Raw genomic sequence first — 17,363 nt, forward strand, 5'->3', positions numbered from 1 at the left:
CAGAGATCTTTAGATTTTTCCATTGCAGGTATCTGTGATTTGCAATTGAAACAACAGCAAGAGAAAATAAGAGAAAATTAAGTAAATCAAGACTTAGTGATTTTGAAAAAGATGATAAGAGGAAGATAATGTGGATAAAATCATGCACGAAATTGTTCACCTGTCAAGTTGCTGCTCAAATATGTCTGAACTGAAACAGGGACCAGTTTGGACCTGCACAGAATCCAGTTGTGCCCCAGTTAGAGAAGCATGGTCCCATCAACTTAAAATGTTGTATTCTTGGAGAAGTATTATCGCCCTGAACAACATATCACCAAGGGCAATTCTCACAGTAATGGTTGTTTTTAATATTAAATATAATATTAAGTATCATGTCATGCAACTGCTGGTAATTGCCAGTGTGGGACTGAATGGTGGGATGAAGGAAATGAGAATATTTTAGAGAGAATGAGTCAAGTAAGATTGAAAGACAGTCATGGAATGACATGAAAAAGAAGGTTTGGAGAAGAGTAATAATTGATATAAGCAGAAATTCAAACCCTCTCCTGCATCACATGGAGCAAAATAAACCACTTATTGAAAACTGATTTCCTCATCACCTGGCCTGAAAAACAGCATTAAAGAGAATTTTAATTTTGTTCATCCCTATTGACAGTAGATTCTTCTTCTCTGTGGAATAACTTTGTGGGAAACCTGTCAAAACATTCAAACTTTTTTTTTCCTCTGTATTTTATGGTTTTTTAATGTGTATTTAGAAGAAACAGAAATTTAGGAGAATCTCTGGCTTTCACGTTTATTGGATTATATAAAGTCAACCTCATGCTTTTCACAGACATAACTGGAAATATAAACTTTTATTTTCCTTCCGTGGAACTGGTGATTTCTCTTAAGTTTCTCATTTATTTGTCCTTTTATGAACTAAACAAGATAGGGGAATGCATCATACACTTCATGCGCTAAATCAATTTTTTTAATATAAATTCTTCCAGAGAAGTGCTTAATTACGGCAACAATAACCCAGAAATTGGACAAAAATTACCAATTTTTAGCCTGCTATGAGTTAGATACAAACACGATGGTTAAAGGACTCTGTGTAATGATAGTGAACTTACAGTTAAATTATATCTTAAAATATATATCAATACATTGGGATAAGAGGAAACCTGTGCTTTTCCAGTCTGATGTGGGTTTGAAGGTTTAACTCTGCAGCTTTGATTTTAAACCAACAGCAGGAGGAGTTTGGGATCAACACATAAATAAATACTTTTTTTTCTTGATATATACCAACATAAAATTTTCTAACGTTTTTCAATGGGGAAAGAAATTTTTAAAACCCTAACAAAAAGCTGACAGTCATATTGTACATCTGTTTTCTGCCAAACATATAAAGCCATTTCAGGGAAGGATCTTTTAAAACATTCATAAAGAGGGAAGACTAATATATTACTGTGATTTAATCCTGCTATATTCTTATTCCCACCGCTGTTGGGGAATGTCTGCAATTGCCCACGCTGCTCTGAAACAACGTCGAGACGAGTAAGATTATTATTCTTATTATTATTTTTATTGCCCTTCAGATATGTTACTGGAATGTGGTGGAGCTTTTCCAGAACTGTTCTTGTACATATTTAGGCTCGAGCCCAAAGTGAGTGATCAGTGGCCTGCTACTGAAATATATGACTTTTTTTTTGTGCAAAAACATCGTGTTCTGCTGCTTTTTTCTTGATACTGAGCTGGTACAACTTGTACAGAGGCTGTTTTGCTCCAGCCTTTGTGTGTGTGCCTCCCCAAAACACTTAACCTTAAAGAAACTGTTTGCGAATAACGAAAAACACCCATCCTATTTGAGAGAAAAAAGGACTGATTGTAAATTACAGGTTAAATTTAATTTTTTTATTGCAATAGGAATCAAAATCTTAAGTCTGTCTTTTCCCATCAGATAAATTGAAGATAATGGATGTTGCAGATCCTAAAGGAAGGTTTTTAATCTACGCACCAGCAACTTATCCATGGCACTTGCAAAGAAATCAGATGTTACTCAATACAGATTAAAAAAAAAAATTCTGAACAAATAATGACAAGTTTTCCCATTTGCACGCTAATCTTTTAGATTTTGATAAATTGAGATGATAGGAAGAGTCATGTCACGTTCCCATGGGAAAAAGCTTCCTTGAAATTTTATGAAATATTAAATTATTTTTCCACAAAAAAATTCACCATCTTACCTTGTGGTAGAGTCTATTAATTAGAATTAATTAGAAAACTTAGCTTAATTAATAGGTAAACATAATTGCTTACAGGATTTTGACAAGTAAGAGCTGATTGATGGATATCCAACATACCCAAGTGCTGCTCCATGATCTCTCGTCTTGTCCGTGTTGGTCGCTTTATCAACCAGCCTACACGAACTTTAAGTTTTATCCCCAAAACATGAGACTTCCTAAATATTTCAGGAAATTTTATCTAGTTGGACAAAGCAGTTTTGACGTATTTCTGTCAAGAGTGTTTTCCTTCAACATTTGAGACAATGTCGTCTGTCACAATTAATTCATTTTGGAGCAAATACTTGTGTTCATAGACTTGTAGAATTATTTTCTGTCAGTTTTGTGTTTTTCTGCATCTCAGTTAAAGGCTCATTTTTGGGCATTCAGGGTGATTCCAAACCATTCAGCCGTCCTCAGCTCCTGTGTGCATCCAAATCGATGCGGCGACCAGGGGAATGCACTTGAAAAATAAGATGGAATGTAGTAAAAGCATCATTTAATTTAAAAGCTACTCCATATGTTTGCTTTGCCTGCCATTGACTCTCAAAAGGCTGTTTCTTATCTCCTTTCTATTTGCATTTTATTTGACCTGCGAGAGCATTTCTTGAAATTTTACAGAGGTTTTTCAGGCCCATCTTAGTAGAATAAATGGTATTACTACTCCTGGCAGTGACTAGTTTTGAAGAGGTGGTAAGAGAAAAAGACATAAATACATTTTTTTTTAGACTTTAAAATTTTAAAAAGGCTTACCTATAGATTCTTTAGACTACTTCAAAGATCAATAATGAAGTTTTTTCCTTTCAATATGATAGGTTTCTCACATAATTGTTTATCTATTGCTTTAATTTTCAAAATATTTAACACCACGGAAAGAATTACTGTAGTCTGCATGACAAGAGTTGTATTTCTGAATTCCTTTTCTAACCGTGCTGCTATATCTGAATATATCAGAAGAAGTAAAAGCGCTCTCCGTGATTTGTCTTCAGCTCCGGGGTAAATTGATGGCTGTAAAGCAGCATATTCCTGCTCACAGCAGTTCGGGAATCCTGGACCATAATCAAGTGTCGATTATTTGAGACCTGACATTTTTTTATTTCTAGTATTTAAGGAGCTAAAACATTCAAAGAATACTGCACCATCATCAAAAATTTTCTGTGTGCACATTGTCACCTTCTGTTCTGTATGAACAGCAGTGGGTTAAATCAACCTTTTTTATTATTATTAATTTTAAACGTGGCTTATATTATCAGAAGGCAGTCTACAGGGTTGGGGTTTTTTCTGTTTTGTGGTGATTTTCTATTTTCTACTGAACTCAGTTTCCCTTTGCAGAGATTTTTCTTGTTTGGTGATTTTTCTATGAATATCTTCACTCACTTTACCTTTGCGGAGATTTTTCTTATTTGAGCAAAGCAGGAATCTCACATTTGCCTTCTTCATGTTCCCCGAATCGTAATGATGGAAATACCTGCTCTCCTGACTCCTTTGGACTTTCTTACTCCTCCCACAGAAATTTCAAGAGCAATTTTCACCCTCAGGGCAAGAATATAGAACTTTTTTTGGCTGCCAAGTATGTAGAGAGCAGCACTGACTTTTTTCCTGGGCGTCATCAGGACCAGAAGATCTTCTGCTTGGAATGTACGGAAATTATGGAAACTTGATGCAACCCATGTCAATTATCAAGGACTTGGATTCTGCAGTCTCGGTTGCAATGTTTTTTCTTTTAAATAGGGTGAAAATTATTCAGAGTGGTACTTTCAGTGGAGGAAACCTGTCGTAGTTCCAAGGCAATGACGGTTTGGAAATGCCACGGCAAAGATGCCGAACCATGGGATGGGATCGGTGAGGTGGAGAGCTTGTGATTTCAGCTTCTAGTTGCTGGCTTTAGTGAGGGTTGGGATTTATTCAGTTAGTTTTAATACTTTCTCAATTAAAATTGCTTAGAGACTGAAAATAGATCTGCCAAATCCATAGCACTGAGAGATTTTCTTGAATGACAGCAGTTGGTTCATTGAAAATATGCTCTTAGATGTATATATATATATTTTGCAAGGAGTGCCATAGTCGTTACTGCCAAATATAATACCAAGCATGAAGAAAATAGTTGATATTATACTCTGAGATGATGCTGGGTCTATAAGGAGCTGGTGGATAAATTACATTCCTGTAACTGGTGGACTGTCTAGAGACAAGTTTGGGAGGTGTGAAGGGAAAATGTGAAGAAAACTGTTAGGTTTAAATTGCTAATTGGTCTTTTTGCAAAATGTCTTGGTTTTCCATCTTATTCTTCATGATAGAAGCAAGGGCTTCTATACTTCAGTTAATATCATGTAGGACGTAGTAAAACACAAATGTATGTTAGCAACTGTACCCTCCTGCAAAATTATTAAGCTAGTTCCTTTTTGGAGGACCACTTGCTTTAAAGAGGTTCATCAGGAGTTGTCTTTAAGGTGAAGAGATTTCATTAAGTAACATTTACATATTAAATGCAAAACTGTGAAACTTTACGTGAGTGTTATGTAAGACCTGCCATGCAATTAAAATAAAAAATAATTAGGAAGCGTCGAAGTTTCAGTTCACATAGCGGTAATTACTGCATAATGTCTCTGAATAGTTTTCCTAGCGATATTTTAAAGCTGAGCTGGAATCAGAAACTTTTTCACTTGAGTGACATCTTTAAAGTCCTTAAACTCTGCTCAAGGTAGTCAGGTTCTGTTAATTAAAGCCTGGATCATGATAATCCATTTACCTTTGTATGGTGGAGTTGGGTTGCATATGGAACTCGTTCTTTCCTGTTCTACCAGGAGAACCAAACAGAATCTCCCCATACCTCTAGGGAATCCTACTTGATTTCAAGGAGAAATGGAAAATTCTCCATTTTTTTTCAACAGCAGGAAAATTTCAGGTTTTTCATGCATGATTTGAGAAAAATACAGATTCACAGTTTTAAATTTCCTTAGTAGGAACGTTGTCATTTTTGTAGCAGTAGTTGCTTCCCAAGTTTTGTGGGACTTTAGAAAATGATTTGGTTGAGTTCTCCTAAATACAGCGTTTTGTTGTCGTGGTTGGGCGTGGTTTGGAAATACTTTGTTCTTGCATGGACAGTGTCCCCAGCTGGTGACTGTGGGGTATTTTGGGCGTTGTGGTGGATCCCCTTATTCTGGAGCTTCTTGGGCTTAGATCAGCCTCTGAAATTTGACCTTGAGTAGATGCCTTCCATAATCATTTACTTTTTTCGAAGCTATTTGGGCTGAAAATCATTTGATTTGATTTGATTTGTCATTTTACCATCTTAGGAGAAGTAGACTTGTCACCCCTTTGCATTCCAGGATGGAATTCAACACTTGAATTAGATGGGAGATTCCCAAGAATGGAGTTTGGGATGAAATGCCAAAGAGAAGGATTATCTAAATCCTGGTTTGTGGAACTGAACACCTTCTTCAGTTGTGATACTGAATCCCAGTCTCACCAAAATGCCAAATTCTGCATCTCTCCTGCACTTAGATGCCTCTTCATCCCTTTGGGTGTTGGGTTAATGGTTGGACTTGATCTTAAAGGTCTTTTCCAACCAAAACGATTCTATAAAGTGGGTACAGAGCTATGAGAATGAAGCATCACCAAGAATCAGTAAAGCACTGTGGGAATTTAGGTAAATATCTAGAAATTTCTTATTTATTTGGGAACCTGACTTTGTAGGGAGATAGAGGATAAGTTAAAGTATTTCAACGTAAAGTGTTTTAGGTTTGGAATTTTAAAGTGCACGGATAGAAGAAGAGATGAGGGTTTTGAGGTTATATTCAGTGTAAACCCTGCAGTTTTTCCCTTAATACCTATTTTCCCACAATTCAACATTATGACCGAAAGTTGTCTGGGTTTAACATGCAATAGCCAGAGTGTTATGCCACTAAAATAAAGATAAGATTTCTGTCACCAAAAGCTTGGCTTTGAAGTTCATTTGCACATTAAATGTCAGAGCAGCTTTCTTGGGCGCTTCCTTCTTTCCCCTCTGCTCTTCCAATCCTTCGACAGAATGAGTTTATTTTGTTGAAGGTTTTATTTTCTGCTGAAAATGCAGGAAATTCAGACAGCTCTCTTGGAAGCTCCCCAAAGCTAATACAAACAAGATGCGTATGCTTCTCTTAAAGTAACTAAAAATAAAATAAATTATTTGAAACTATTTAACTGTAGAAATTCCCCTGTGAAGAGGAAAGGGAAGTTTGCATCATTAGAATTGTGGATGCTGTTAAATGATGTTATCAAGGTGAAATTCCCTGGAGTGTCAACTCATCTGCACTATAGAGCACATCACCCTGGAGTTTACAATAATTGTGTTGCGGGCGGGTGTGGAAGAGCTGACTACTGAATATCCAAAAATATAATTATTTGAAGTACTCCTTAACATCTATAAAGCTAGCTGAAAAAAAAAACAGAAAATGAACTGAAGCTGTCTGTTCATCTAGACTTTTTGTGGATGCGGCTGATGGGTCTGGAGTAGTTTGTCAAATATTTCCTCTGTGGTTTTTTCCCTGGTAAAAACCAGAATGGCTGGAGCTGTTTGGGGCTAATTCAGCATTCTGAGTCTTTTTTATAAGTGTTAAGTACATGGTACATGTATCCTTTTGTTTTCTGTTGCTGACAAAATTGCCTTTCAAGTCATATGTGCATCATGAAGGAAGTAGTTGTTTACAAGTACATGTTTATATGTTTGCAGATAATATAATTTTTGTGTGGGGCTGGAAATCTCACTGAAAATATTCCACATGAATGAGGCATCATGGATTAAGGACTCAGAATAAAGAAAAGCTGTTATTAAGGTTGCCTGTACCACCTTCATCCTCACCTTTCTTTGGTTTATTCCCTCACCCATGGCACGGATGAGGCTCTGAGGATGAGTGGTCCCCATCCCCTTACCAGTGACACAACCATGACGCGCTCCTGCCTGCTACGCCAAATGCCGGATCTACCGCGTTGTCCTCCGGCTCTTCCTCCACCTCAGCTGACTTACAAAGGGACAAAATGGCCTTGAGGGGACAGTCAAGGCCAGCTGGGGAAGTGGAAATTCAGAGGTGGTTTTGATGCTTTGAATTGTGGAGTTGTTAGAAGGGGAAACATTAAAATATCTCAAGATAAAGCGCCTTTAAGTAGCTTCTCTACAGCTTTTCCGTACCTTGTGCGCCCCTCGCTCTGCAGGAGAGGGCTCTGTAGCGTCGCTAATTGTGACCTAAAGCCACCAAGCTTCAACGTAAAGAGATCTACACTTTAGAAAATTCAATTTTCAAGGCATCCTGTTACCAGCAGCAAGATACCACCTGCTAAAAGCCATTCATTGTCATAAGCAGTAAGTTCAGAATGGTGTGGTTTGTCAGCCTGTATTTCTATCATATATTTCTTCTGCTATTATAGGTGGCACTTCCACTTTATTTCATCAGATTTCTTTGGATTAAGACTTCACTATAGTGCTCCTTTCTTGATTTTTTCCTTTTTTTTTTTTTAACCCTATATACATTGTATGGCTATAGCATATTCCATTATCCATCCCTGCTCGGGTTTTGTTTTTTCAGCCAGATAAGCTTCTTCCTGCTCAGATTGCTCTAACCTTAGAGCAATCTAGATATATATAGATAGATAGATAGATATGTATAAAACTGCCTTTTCGATAGCGTTCAGCATCATACCATTTCAACATGCAGAAACCTCCAGCAGTTTTTAGCCAAAAGTATCAGTTGCCTGCGGTGAGAAATGGGGATTTTTTACTAGGCAGTAACATCCTGAAAATATATATATATATGTATTGTTGTATGCTGCATAGCACCATTCCTATGGATCCCACAAAGGGATTTCCACAAAGGAAAAGGTGCACTGTTAGGTCTCTGATTTTTAAAAGGTTGCAAAGTAGATCTGGTTAGGCTTAGAATTATTTGTTGCTTTGGATTGTGGATTACTATACATTCAAGTAAAAAGGAAAAAAAATTATTACATTTAAGTGAATTCTAGCTTGCAATAAATAAATATTTAATCATAACACATTGTGTGGACTCAATATGAGAGTGAAGTTTGTGCACTAGTGCTTTTTAGAATCACGGAATAGAATCATCAAATGGTTTGGGTTGGAAGTGACCTTGGAAGCTTCTCCAGTCCAACCCCTGCCATGTGCTAAATGTCTAAATCTCCCCTCTTTTCATTTCAAACCATCACCTCTTGTCCTATCGCAACAGGCCCCGCTCAAAAGCCTGTACCCAGGTCTGAGGGCCAACCCTTGCATAGATGTATCTCTTTGTAACTTCACAAGTGACCTAAATTCTGATTTCAAATGACTTATTTTCTGTATAAACTAGCATAGGAGGAAAGAAAGCAAAAAACCAGGATGATTTTGTCTCAGTTTCTATTAGGCAGTACAAGTTATGAGAGATGGTTGAGCAAAGTTAACCTGAGTGACACATGGACATGTTTTCCTTTTTCTCCTAGGAATTAGTGGGATTTAGAAGCTGGAGATTTGTATTCTTTCCTAATAAAACTTTTTCAACCAGTTCTCTAAAAAATAAAATTAATTTAATGTCAAATTAAATGAAAAGGATGAGTACTCAGAATGTCCCAGTGTAGGAACCAGAAGACAGGTACCATAAATTAAACTGGTTTTTGGCATTTAGGCTGCTTGACTGCTATTTTATAAACCATATACTTTTCAATTCTTTTTACATATCAGTGTCGTTCAGCACTATTTAAATATTGAATTATCTGGAAGTCTTTGCCCAAGAGGATGTCATGCTAATTATAAATTACATCGCAGCAAGGAAAGCAGCAATATCACAGGATGCTCAGAGCTGAGAACATCCAGCTCTGCCCATAGTTTGCTTTGGCTTTGCACATTTGTGTCTTCCTTGTTAGTGTTTATCGAACTCAAGTGATTTTTTTCCAGATGATGTTCTCATTCCTGTGCTCGGCGTGTTTTCGTTCTCTTTTCTTTGGCATTATCACTTGTTTTTTCCTTTTTCCTTTAACAACAAAAAAAAAAGACCTGTGCTAACCAGAATTGTACCTGCATTGCTTGTAGCTGGTGCTGCTCGGTTTGTCCCTTGTGCAACTAGAGCATGACCAAACATCTGCCTTTTTGCCTTAAAAATGAAATTTTTTTCAAAAAAGCACCACATTTAATTCCTATCCTGCGAAGGAGCCATGCAGTGGTTACCATCCCTTTTGCAGGCAAGATTGCAGTCTCAGAAAGCTAGTACAGAGCTTTAGCTTCCACATTTCTTTTAATGATGGGTATAATTATTTTTATGGACATAAACAAAAAAATAAAGAGATGGAGGACTGATTCTTATCAGTGTCAACAGAGGCAACCGAGCCCTGTTTTGTAAAGGAATACTGTAATAATTTTATATTTTAGTGCCACATTGAATTTGGCAATTGTAAACAATAAGAAAATGCCATTAACTTTTAACTCCCCTCTCATTTAAATGTACTGTTTAATAGATTGAAACTGGCCTACCTGTCCACCCCAAAGTTAATATCTGGCTCTTCATTTTGTATAACAGCTAATTCAGTAAAAAAAAAAAAAAAAGTCTTACAAGATTGACGTGGTAGACCTTGTTTTCTGCATTTCAGCTGGGTTCAGCTGGTCTAAAAGTTAATACACGGGGTGATAAACAACTTCTCTTCCACTGCAAAATGTTTTTGTAACCTTATTTCTATCTGTGGTGACGCCACTTCTAGATGCAGAGATACTGGTGATACTGGGGCGGCAAAAGCACCGCGGCGTTTTATCGGCTCTCACGACGTTTCTCCATTGTCTCATCTGAATGCCGTCCTTGGCTTTCTGCTTGTTTTTTCCTGTTTTGCAAAGTTTTAAGCCTTTACAAATGCTTTAATCGCTAATTATAGGAACGTACAGCTCTCCAGATAACATATATGCAAGGCTGGGATTCAGTCCCAGTCTTTTATGAAGCTCATTCTTATAAATGACTTTTTAATGTATATATGTAGTTAATTATAGGTAAAAATCTTCACTACAGCTCCAGGATTTTTTTATTTGGGTCCCAGATTCTTCACCTGGAACACTGTAGCTGAAAACCAGATGGTTGGTTCTGTCCATCAGCTTCTAAAAACTTTGAATATAATTACTGAGCAATAACCTCTGGTAACTTTTAATTGTTTGACCAATAGCAAAGTCTGCGTTTTCTTGAAAATAACGTGTTTGAAGATGGTTAGCAATGCTTTCTGTATGCCTGAATGAACATATTTTATTAAAAATAATTTAATTTTTGAAAAGAAATTGTGTGGCTTGTTACCTTTCTGGTAACTGAATAGATTTCGCTTGATCCTGAATCATAATCTTGCTGCAAAAGTAATGTATTCTGTATTTTAGGATAGTGTCTCAGCCACTAGGTCATCTTGCTGCTTTGGGGAGAGAATGACACCAAAGCCACCATCATATACCATATTCTGAATTAAATCCAGCTTGATAAGCACGTACCACTCCACAGATAAGTCAGCCAGGTCTGGATTTTTCTTCAGACTCCAGCTGAAGCAATTATTTTAGGTTTCGTCTAGTATTTTGCATTATACACATTTCACAGCATCTCAGTGGGATGTTATGTCGTGGCACGCAGCTACAGACAGAGGAACCATCTGTGTTTTGAATGTAAAGATCATTTCTTCTATAGAAAGTGATTCCATTGACAGATTAAGTCAGGGGCCTCAAACTAATTTTCACCGGGAGCCACATCAGCATCATGGTTGCCTTCAAAGAGCCGAATGTAATTTTAGGATTGTGTTTGCCCCTCAGTTACGTGCATTGTGCTCCTTTATCACCAACACTGTCTCATATCAGAAAAGACATCCTGTTTTTTCTCCTTGAAACACAAACACATATTCGCTTTCTCATCTGTCATTAAATTGCCTTCCTTCTGCATCGATCTTTCTCTTACTGGACATTTCGGGATTCGAATTGTTCCACCAAAGATGGTATGGTGTGCCATTGTTTCTGCCGTTGTTATCTGCAGTACAACGGTAATTCAGGTGGTTGAGACAAAGCTGTTAAAAGAGGAGGAAATCCTCATGTTTGAAAAATAATCTGTAACCTCCGCAGTCAGTCAGACATTGTTGCTAAAGAAGAAAATCTCATTGGAGTGTGTGCACCAAATACTGGTCTTCAAACAAGAATTTCCAAAGGATTTCATCACTTAAATCTCCTTTGTACGTGCAGAAGACAAGCGGAATGGATAATCACAGAATCATTTTGGTTGGAAAAGACCCTTAAGATGATCAAGTCCAACCGTTAACCCAACACTGGCAGATGTTGAGGGTGCGATGGGTTTTGGTCCAGTCAGTTTTCCTTCTCCCGTCTTTGCTTTTCTCTTTCACCAGCCACTTTTTATTTGTCCTTTTTTTTTTTTCTCTCTTCTTCACCCTATCCCTCCTCCCCAAGCAGGGACTCAACAGAAAATATATTAAATTAATTATGCGCTGAAGTGCCTTTACTTAACATAGGAAGGGTTGAAAAGACTAAGTTCACTTAACCCTTAGTGAATTTGGCTGATTACAGTATTTTAATGCTTTTTGGTGTGAGAAGATGGCTCCTGTTGAGAGAATCAAGCTCTCAGGCTGAAGACTAGAGAGTTTCGGTTAGATTTGGGTTATTACAGGAGAAAACAGAACTCTTTCCAGATACAGGCACGCCAGATTTGCTCACCGTTGAGACGTTAACCAGCTAATTGCTCCATTAGTAATAATTACCTGTGCTCTGCCTTTATTACCTCATCTATTTTACGATGGAAAAGGGCATGCTGACCTTTTCTTCCTTTTTTTTTTTTTAAAGGCGCAAGACCTGAACGTGATCGAGGAAGTGATCCGCATGATGCTGGAGATCATCAACTCCTGCCTGACCAATTCTCTTCACCACAACCCCAATCTGGTGTACGCGCTGCTTTACAAGCGGGATCTGTTTGAGCAGTTTCGAACTCATCCTTCCTTCCAGGACATCATGCAAAATATAGATCTGGTGAGTGATACGTTATCGAACGGATGCTTACACAGAGTCACAGAATCCCAGAATGTCAAGTGTTGGAAGGGATCTCGGAAGCTCATCCAGTGCAACCCCCCCGCCGGAGCAGGAACACCCAGATGAGGTTACACAGGAAGGTGTCCAGGCGGGTTGGAATGTCTGCAGAGAAGGAGACTCCACAACCTCCCTGGGCAGCCTGTTCCAGGCTCTGGCACCCTCACTGGGAAGAAGTTTCTTCTCATCTTTAAGTGGAACCTCCCGTGTTCCAGTTTATACCCACTGCCCCTTGTCCTGCCATTGGTTGTCACTGAGAAGAGCCTGGCTCCATCCTCCTGACACTCCCCCTTTCCATATTGATCCCCATTAATGAGGTCGCCCCTCAGTCTCCTCTTCTCCAGCTCCAGAGCCCCAGCTCCTCAGCCTTTCCTCACACGGGAGATGCTCCACTCCCTTCAGCATCTTGGTGGCTGCGCTGGACTCTCTCCAGCAGTTCCCTGTCCTGCTGGAACTGAGGGGCCCAGAACTGGACACAATATTCCAGATGAGGTCTCACCAGGGCAGAGCAGAGGGGCAGGAGAACCTCTCTGACCTACTGACCACCCCCTTCTAATCCCCCCAGGTCCCATTGCCCTTCCTGGCCACAAGGGCCCAGTGCTGGCTCATGGTCACCCTGCTGTCCCCAGGACCCCCAGGTCCCTTTCCCCTACACTGCTCTCCAACAGGTCATTCCCCAACCTATACTGGAACCTGGGCTTATTCCTGCCCAGATGCAAGACTCTACACTTGCCCTTGTTATATTTCATTAAACTTTTCCCCGCCCAACTCTGCAGCCTGTCCAGGTCTCTGGATGCCAGCACAGCCTCTGGCGTGTCAGCCACCCCTCCCAGCTTGGTGTCACCAGCAAACTTGCTGACAGTGCACTCTAGTCCCTCATCCAAGTCACTGATGAATATATTGAATAATACTGGTCCCAGTACTGACCCTTGAGGCACTCCACTAGATACAGGCCATACTTGATTGTTGGATCTTTTTTTATCCTTTTGATTGGTGGAAAATACTCGTTGTCTCTATCAAGTTACTTTTAAAATGTTGGAGGTTCTCTCCCGTATTTCCTGGTCTTCCACTGTAATTTTTTTCTGGGCAACATCTTTAATTTGAGAGAGTTTGGGATGAGTCTGGTAAGGAATTCCCAACCTGTGACACATCTTTCTCTCCCCTAAGGAAGGACAGCACCAGCTTCTCTTAACTACCCCTTGTTAGAAGCCTTTCATGGAAGAAAAAACAGGTTTTCATCATCAGCCAATCTTTTTCTTTTTTCTTCATCCCCTCACTAGTCTATTCATGAATATGGGGGATGTTTTTTAAGAGCAGACATTCAGCTGCCTTTATCTGCGTGTTGGTCTCACCTAAAAAGTGTCTCTCCACATCAATCCCTTTAGGGTAAGTACACATTTTAGAAGAAAAAACAAAAATAGCTGCGGATCAGAAGCTGTTAGCACTGTAGCTCTCCATTGAGTATGACTTTGGAAAACAGTGGTTAATTAATTACTGCTGCAGCTGATGGTGGCTTTAATGTTTGTATTGAGAACCCGAGTAATGATTCCTCATAGAAAATAACAGATTTTTAAGCGCAATAAATATTTCTCTGTTGTCAAGTCAGTATTTCCAGAGCTGAGCAATGCTTGAAGTAGCTTTCATTTTAAAATATTATAGAAGATTGACAGATTTCTGATGATCCATAAAGGAATTTTAAATGTTGAACTGAAATCCTGCTCTGTACCTCCCTCTTCCTCTTCTGTTCTCACTTCGTGTTTTCTGGTCATGCATGAGCGTGGAGAGCAGATGATTCAGAGCTCAAAACTCTCCGAATTTTTGGCAGCTACAGAATACAGTGTGATACTGCCCAAATGATTAGAACAAGATGTCTTCAAATTGTGTAAAGAGATGGTATGGGCAGTGAAGATAAGTCGTCATCGTCTTCTTTCTCTTTTTTCTTCTTCTCTTCTTCTCCTTTTTTCTTCTTCTCTTCTTCTTCTTTTCTTCTTCCTTACTTCCTCCCTTCTTGTCATCTTCTTTTCTTCTCTTCTTCTCCTCTTCTCCTCTTCTTTCCTTCTCCTTCTCCGTCGCCTTCTCCTTTCCTCCTCCTTCACTTCTTCTTCATCCTTTCTTTTTCTGTTCTTCTTCCCTTCTTTTTTCTTCTCCTTCTTCTCCTCTTCTTCTCCTCTTCTTCTTCTTCTCCTCTTCTTCCTCTTCTTCTTCTTCTCCTCTTCTTCTCCTCTTCTTCTTCTTCTCCTCTTCTTCTTCTTCTCCTCTTCTTCTTCTTCTTCTTCTCCTCTTCTTCTCCTCTTCTTCTCCTCTTCTTCTCCTCTTCTTCTCCTCTTCTTCTCCTCTTCTTCTCCTCTTCTTTTTCTCCTCTTCTTCTTCTTCTCCTCTTCTTCTCTTCTTCTTCTCCTCTTCTTCTTCTCCTCTTCTTCTTCTTCCTCTCTTCCTCTCTTCCTCTCTTCCTCTCTTCCTCTCCTCCTCTCCTCCTCTCCTCCTCTTCTCCTCTTCTTTTCATTCGTGACTGAGATAAACAGCTTCTCTGGTCACTTGTCCAGATCCAAGAAAATGAGTGCTGGCCATACCTTCTGCATGACAGCCCTGTGCTTCTCACGGATAGCAGCATGTCCTTTCCTTTGTAACACTTAAATGTAGGTTTTCCTCAACAATTTAAACAATTCCTCCCCAAAATTATTTAATATTAGGTTACAGCATAATGCCACTTACATTCAGAAACTATTTAAAGCTTTCCAAGGGAGCATGTTGAATTTTAAATAGGTTCTTTGTTAGAGAAGCAAAGATGTCAAAAAAAGATTTTTTTTTTTTTAAATGTACCTGTCACCAGCTGGCAAGTGCTGAGAGCTGTCAGGCTTGCAGATCTGAATAAAAGATGAGATTCAACTGACTCCTACCCTGTCACGTCCTCCAGCTAAACATGGCATCAGCAGCGCTACCATCCCGTAGTTTGTCTTGTGTGCCACAGCCAGAATGTTGTAACCGGTCTTCCTATCCCTTGAAAAAGTGTCAAATCATGTTAGTTTTGCTGTACACATGGGGGAGCTTGTCTGGGACTGTGGGCACTGAGAAGAACCAAAATGAGTTCTTGGCTCCCAGACTTTGCTCCAGGTTTTCTACAGCAATGGAGGTGGGAGCTCCGTCCTCATGGCCACATGAGTTGTTATGAGTGTCTGAAATGTAGATGTGCTTCAAAAAGAGTCAAAAAATATGAGGAAAAAAATATATATTTAAAGATTTGGCTCAATAAATTCATAAAATATATGTTGCTGGAAGCTGGGAGTAAGTATTCACAGGGAGGATCTCCCTATTCTTGACCTGCTCTTATATTCTTATTTAAGCTTCCGTCCCAGCCTGATGTCAGAGAGAGAATTTTGGGGCTTTTTCTGTAGCCAAGACTGGTTATTCAGAGCAGGATGGATCCACCAGCTTACCATGTATCAGGGAGCTCTGTTGGTTTTCAGGCTACTGTGCTCAATGTAATTTGGTGGCCCAAGCATATAAATCATAGGTGTAAATGGTAAATGTTGCAGCTTTTTGTGATGGAAGGGTGGGGACCCCAAACCATGTCTGGACGGGCTGTGCTACATCTTGATTCTCTCCACTGGTACTTTTTGTGGTCATTAAACAGCAAAATACGTTTGGATTATCTACACCTATGCTACAGTGGAAGAATGAGTATAATTTCCATCATCAGATGCCACTAGAGGTCCACATGAGGTTCGTGTTGTGCTCTGGGTCACCCTGACATCCCTCTGTGCTTCAGCAGAATCCTCCTTATGCTGGGTGTAAGTTTCTCTGATCTTAAACTATAGTCCAGATTTGTATTTCCTACAGAAATACTAACAGACACCATGTTCTATATTGAGGAAATCTGACAAAAATACAGAATATGTGCAATCCGTAATGAGTTTTGAACACCACAACAGATGCCAGGTCGCCTTGTCATGAATCTGTAAAATGGATATGACATTTCTTGACTTTAATACTTAGTGGTTTGACTCTCTTGCACATAATGTTCTCATCAGACAAAGAGAAAGCACAGCAGAAGTGAAAATGCTAAAAATTGGATGCAAAATTAGTTGGAAAATGTACTGAGAGGGTAGTTATGAGGAGCTGATGGTGCAAATGGAAGGAGGTGTTTGCTGCAGTCCTGGGTGGGTATGCAAAGGAGAGAAGCCCAGAGGTGTCCCCTGAGTCTTCTGGTGCTAGTGACGTCTTAGCTGGGTTACTCTGTGTTTAGAATCACTTGGGTTGGAAAGGATCTGTGAGATCATTGAGTCCGACCATTAACCCACCCCTGGCACTGCCCCATGTCCCTGAGAACCTCATCTCCGTGTCTGTTCAACCCCCGCAGGGATGGTGGCTCCACCACTGCCCTGGGCAGCCTGTTCCAATGCCCCACAGCCCTTTGGGGAAGAAATTGTTCCCCAGATCCAACCTCAACCTCCCCTGGCGCAACCTGAGGCCGTTTCTTTGTGTCCCTGTCTCCCCTCAGCTCCTGTTCTCCAGCTGAACCCCCAGCTCCCTCAGCCGCTCCCATCACACTTGTGCTCCGGCCCCTTCCCAGAATCACAGAATGTCCTGAGTTGGAAGGGACCCAGCAGGATCCTCGAGTCCAACTCCTGTCCCTGCAATGACAACCCCACAGTTCACCCCGTGTGTCTGAGGACGTTGTCCAGTCTGTTCTTGAACACTGTCAGGTTGGGGCCGTGACACCTCCCTGGGGAGCCTGTGCCAGTGTCCAGCACCTCTGGGTGAAGAACCTTTTCCTCATGTCCAACTGTCCCTCCCCGGCACATCTTCTGCCATTCCCTGGGTTCTGTCCCTGTCACAGAGAGAAGAGCTCAGCCCGGCCCCTCCTGCTCCCCTGGCGGGGAAGCTGCAGCCCCATGAGCTCTGCCCTCAGCCTCCCCTCAGTTTCCTCTTCTCCAGGCTGAACAAACCAAGTGACTTCAGCTGCTCCTCACATGGCTTCCCCTCCAAACCCTTCACCAACTTCGTAGCCTCTTCTGGACACTCTCTAGTAGCTTTATATCCTTTTT

General features: G+C 40.1%; 1 protein-coding gene across 2 annotated transcripts in view; it reads left to right on the plus strand.

Annotated features, from left to right (window-relative positions):
* DYM (dymeclin) overlaps nucleotides 1–17,363 on the plus strand; it is a 188,636-nt gene that overhangs the window by 135,078 nt on the left and 36,195 nt on the right. For both annotated transcript variants that reach the window (XM_065656605.1, XM_065656606.1), the window contains one exon: nucleotides 12,079–12,261. In XM_065656605.1, coding sequence (XP_065512677.1) covers nucleotides 12,079–12,261 — 183 coding nt within the window. The remainder of the gene's footprint in view (nucleotides 1–12,078; nucleotides 12,262–17,363) is intronic.

The sequence above is a fragment of the Caloenas nicobarica genome, chromosome Z (assembly GCF_036013445.1).
Source record: "Caloenas nicobarica isolate bCalNic1 chromosome Z, bCalNic1.hap1, whole genome shotgun sequence".
NCBI classification, from domain to species: domain Eukaryota; kingdom Metazoa; phylum Chordata; class Aves; order Columbiformes; family Columbidae; genus Caloenas; species Caloenas nicobarica.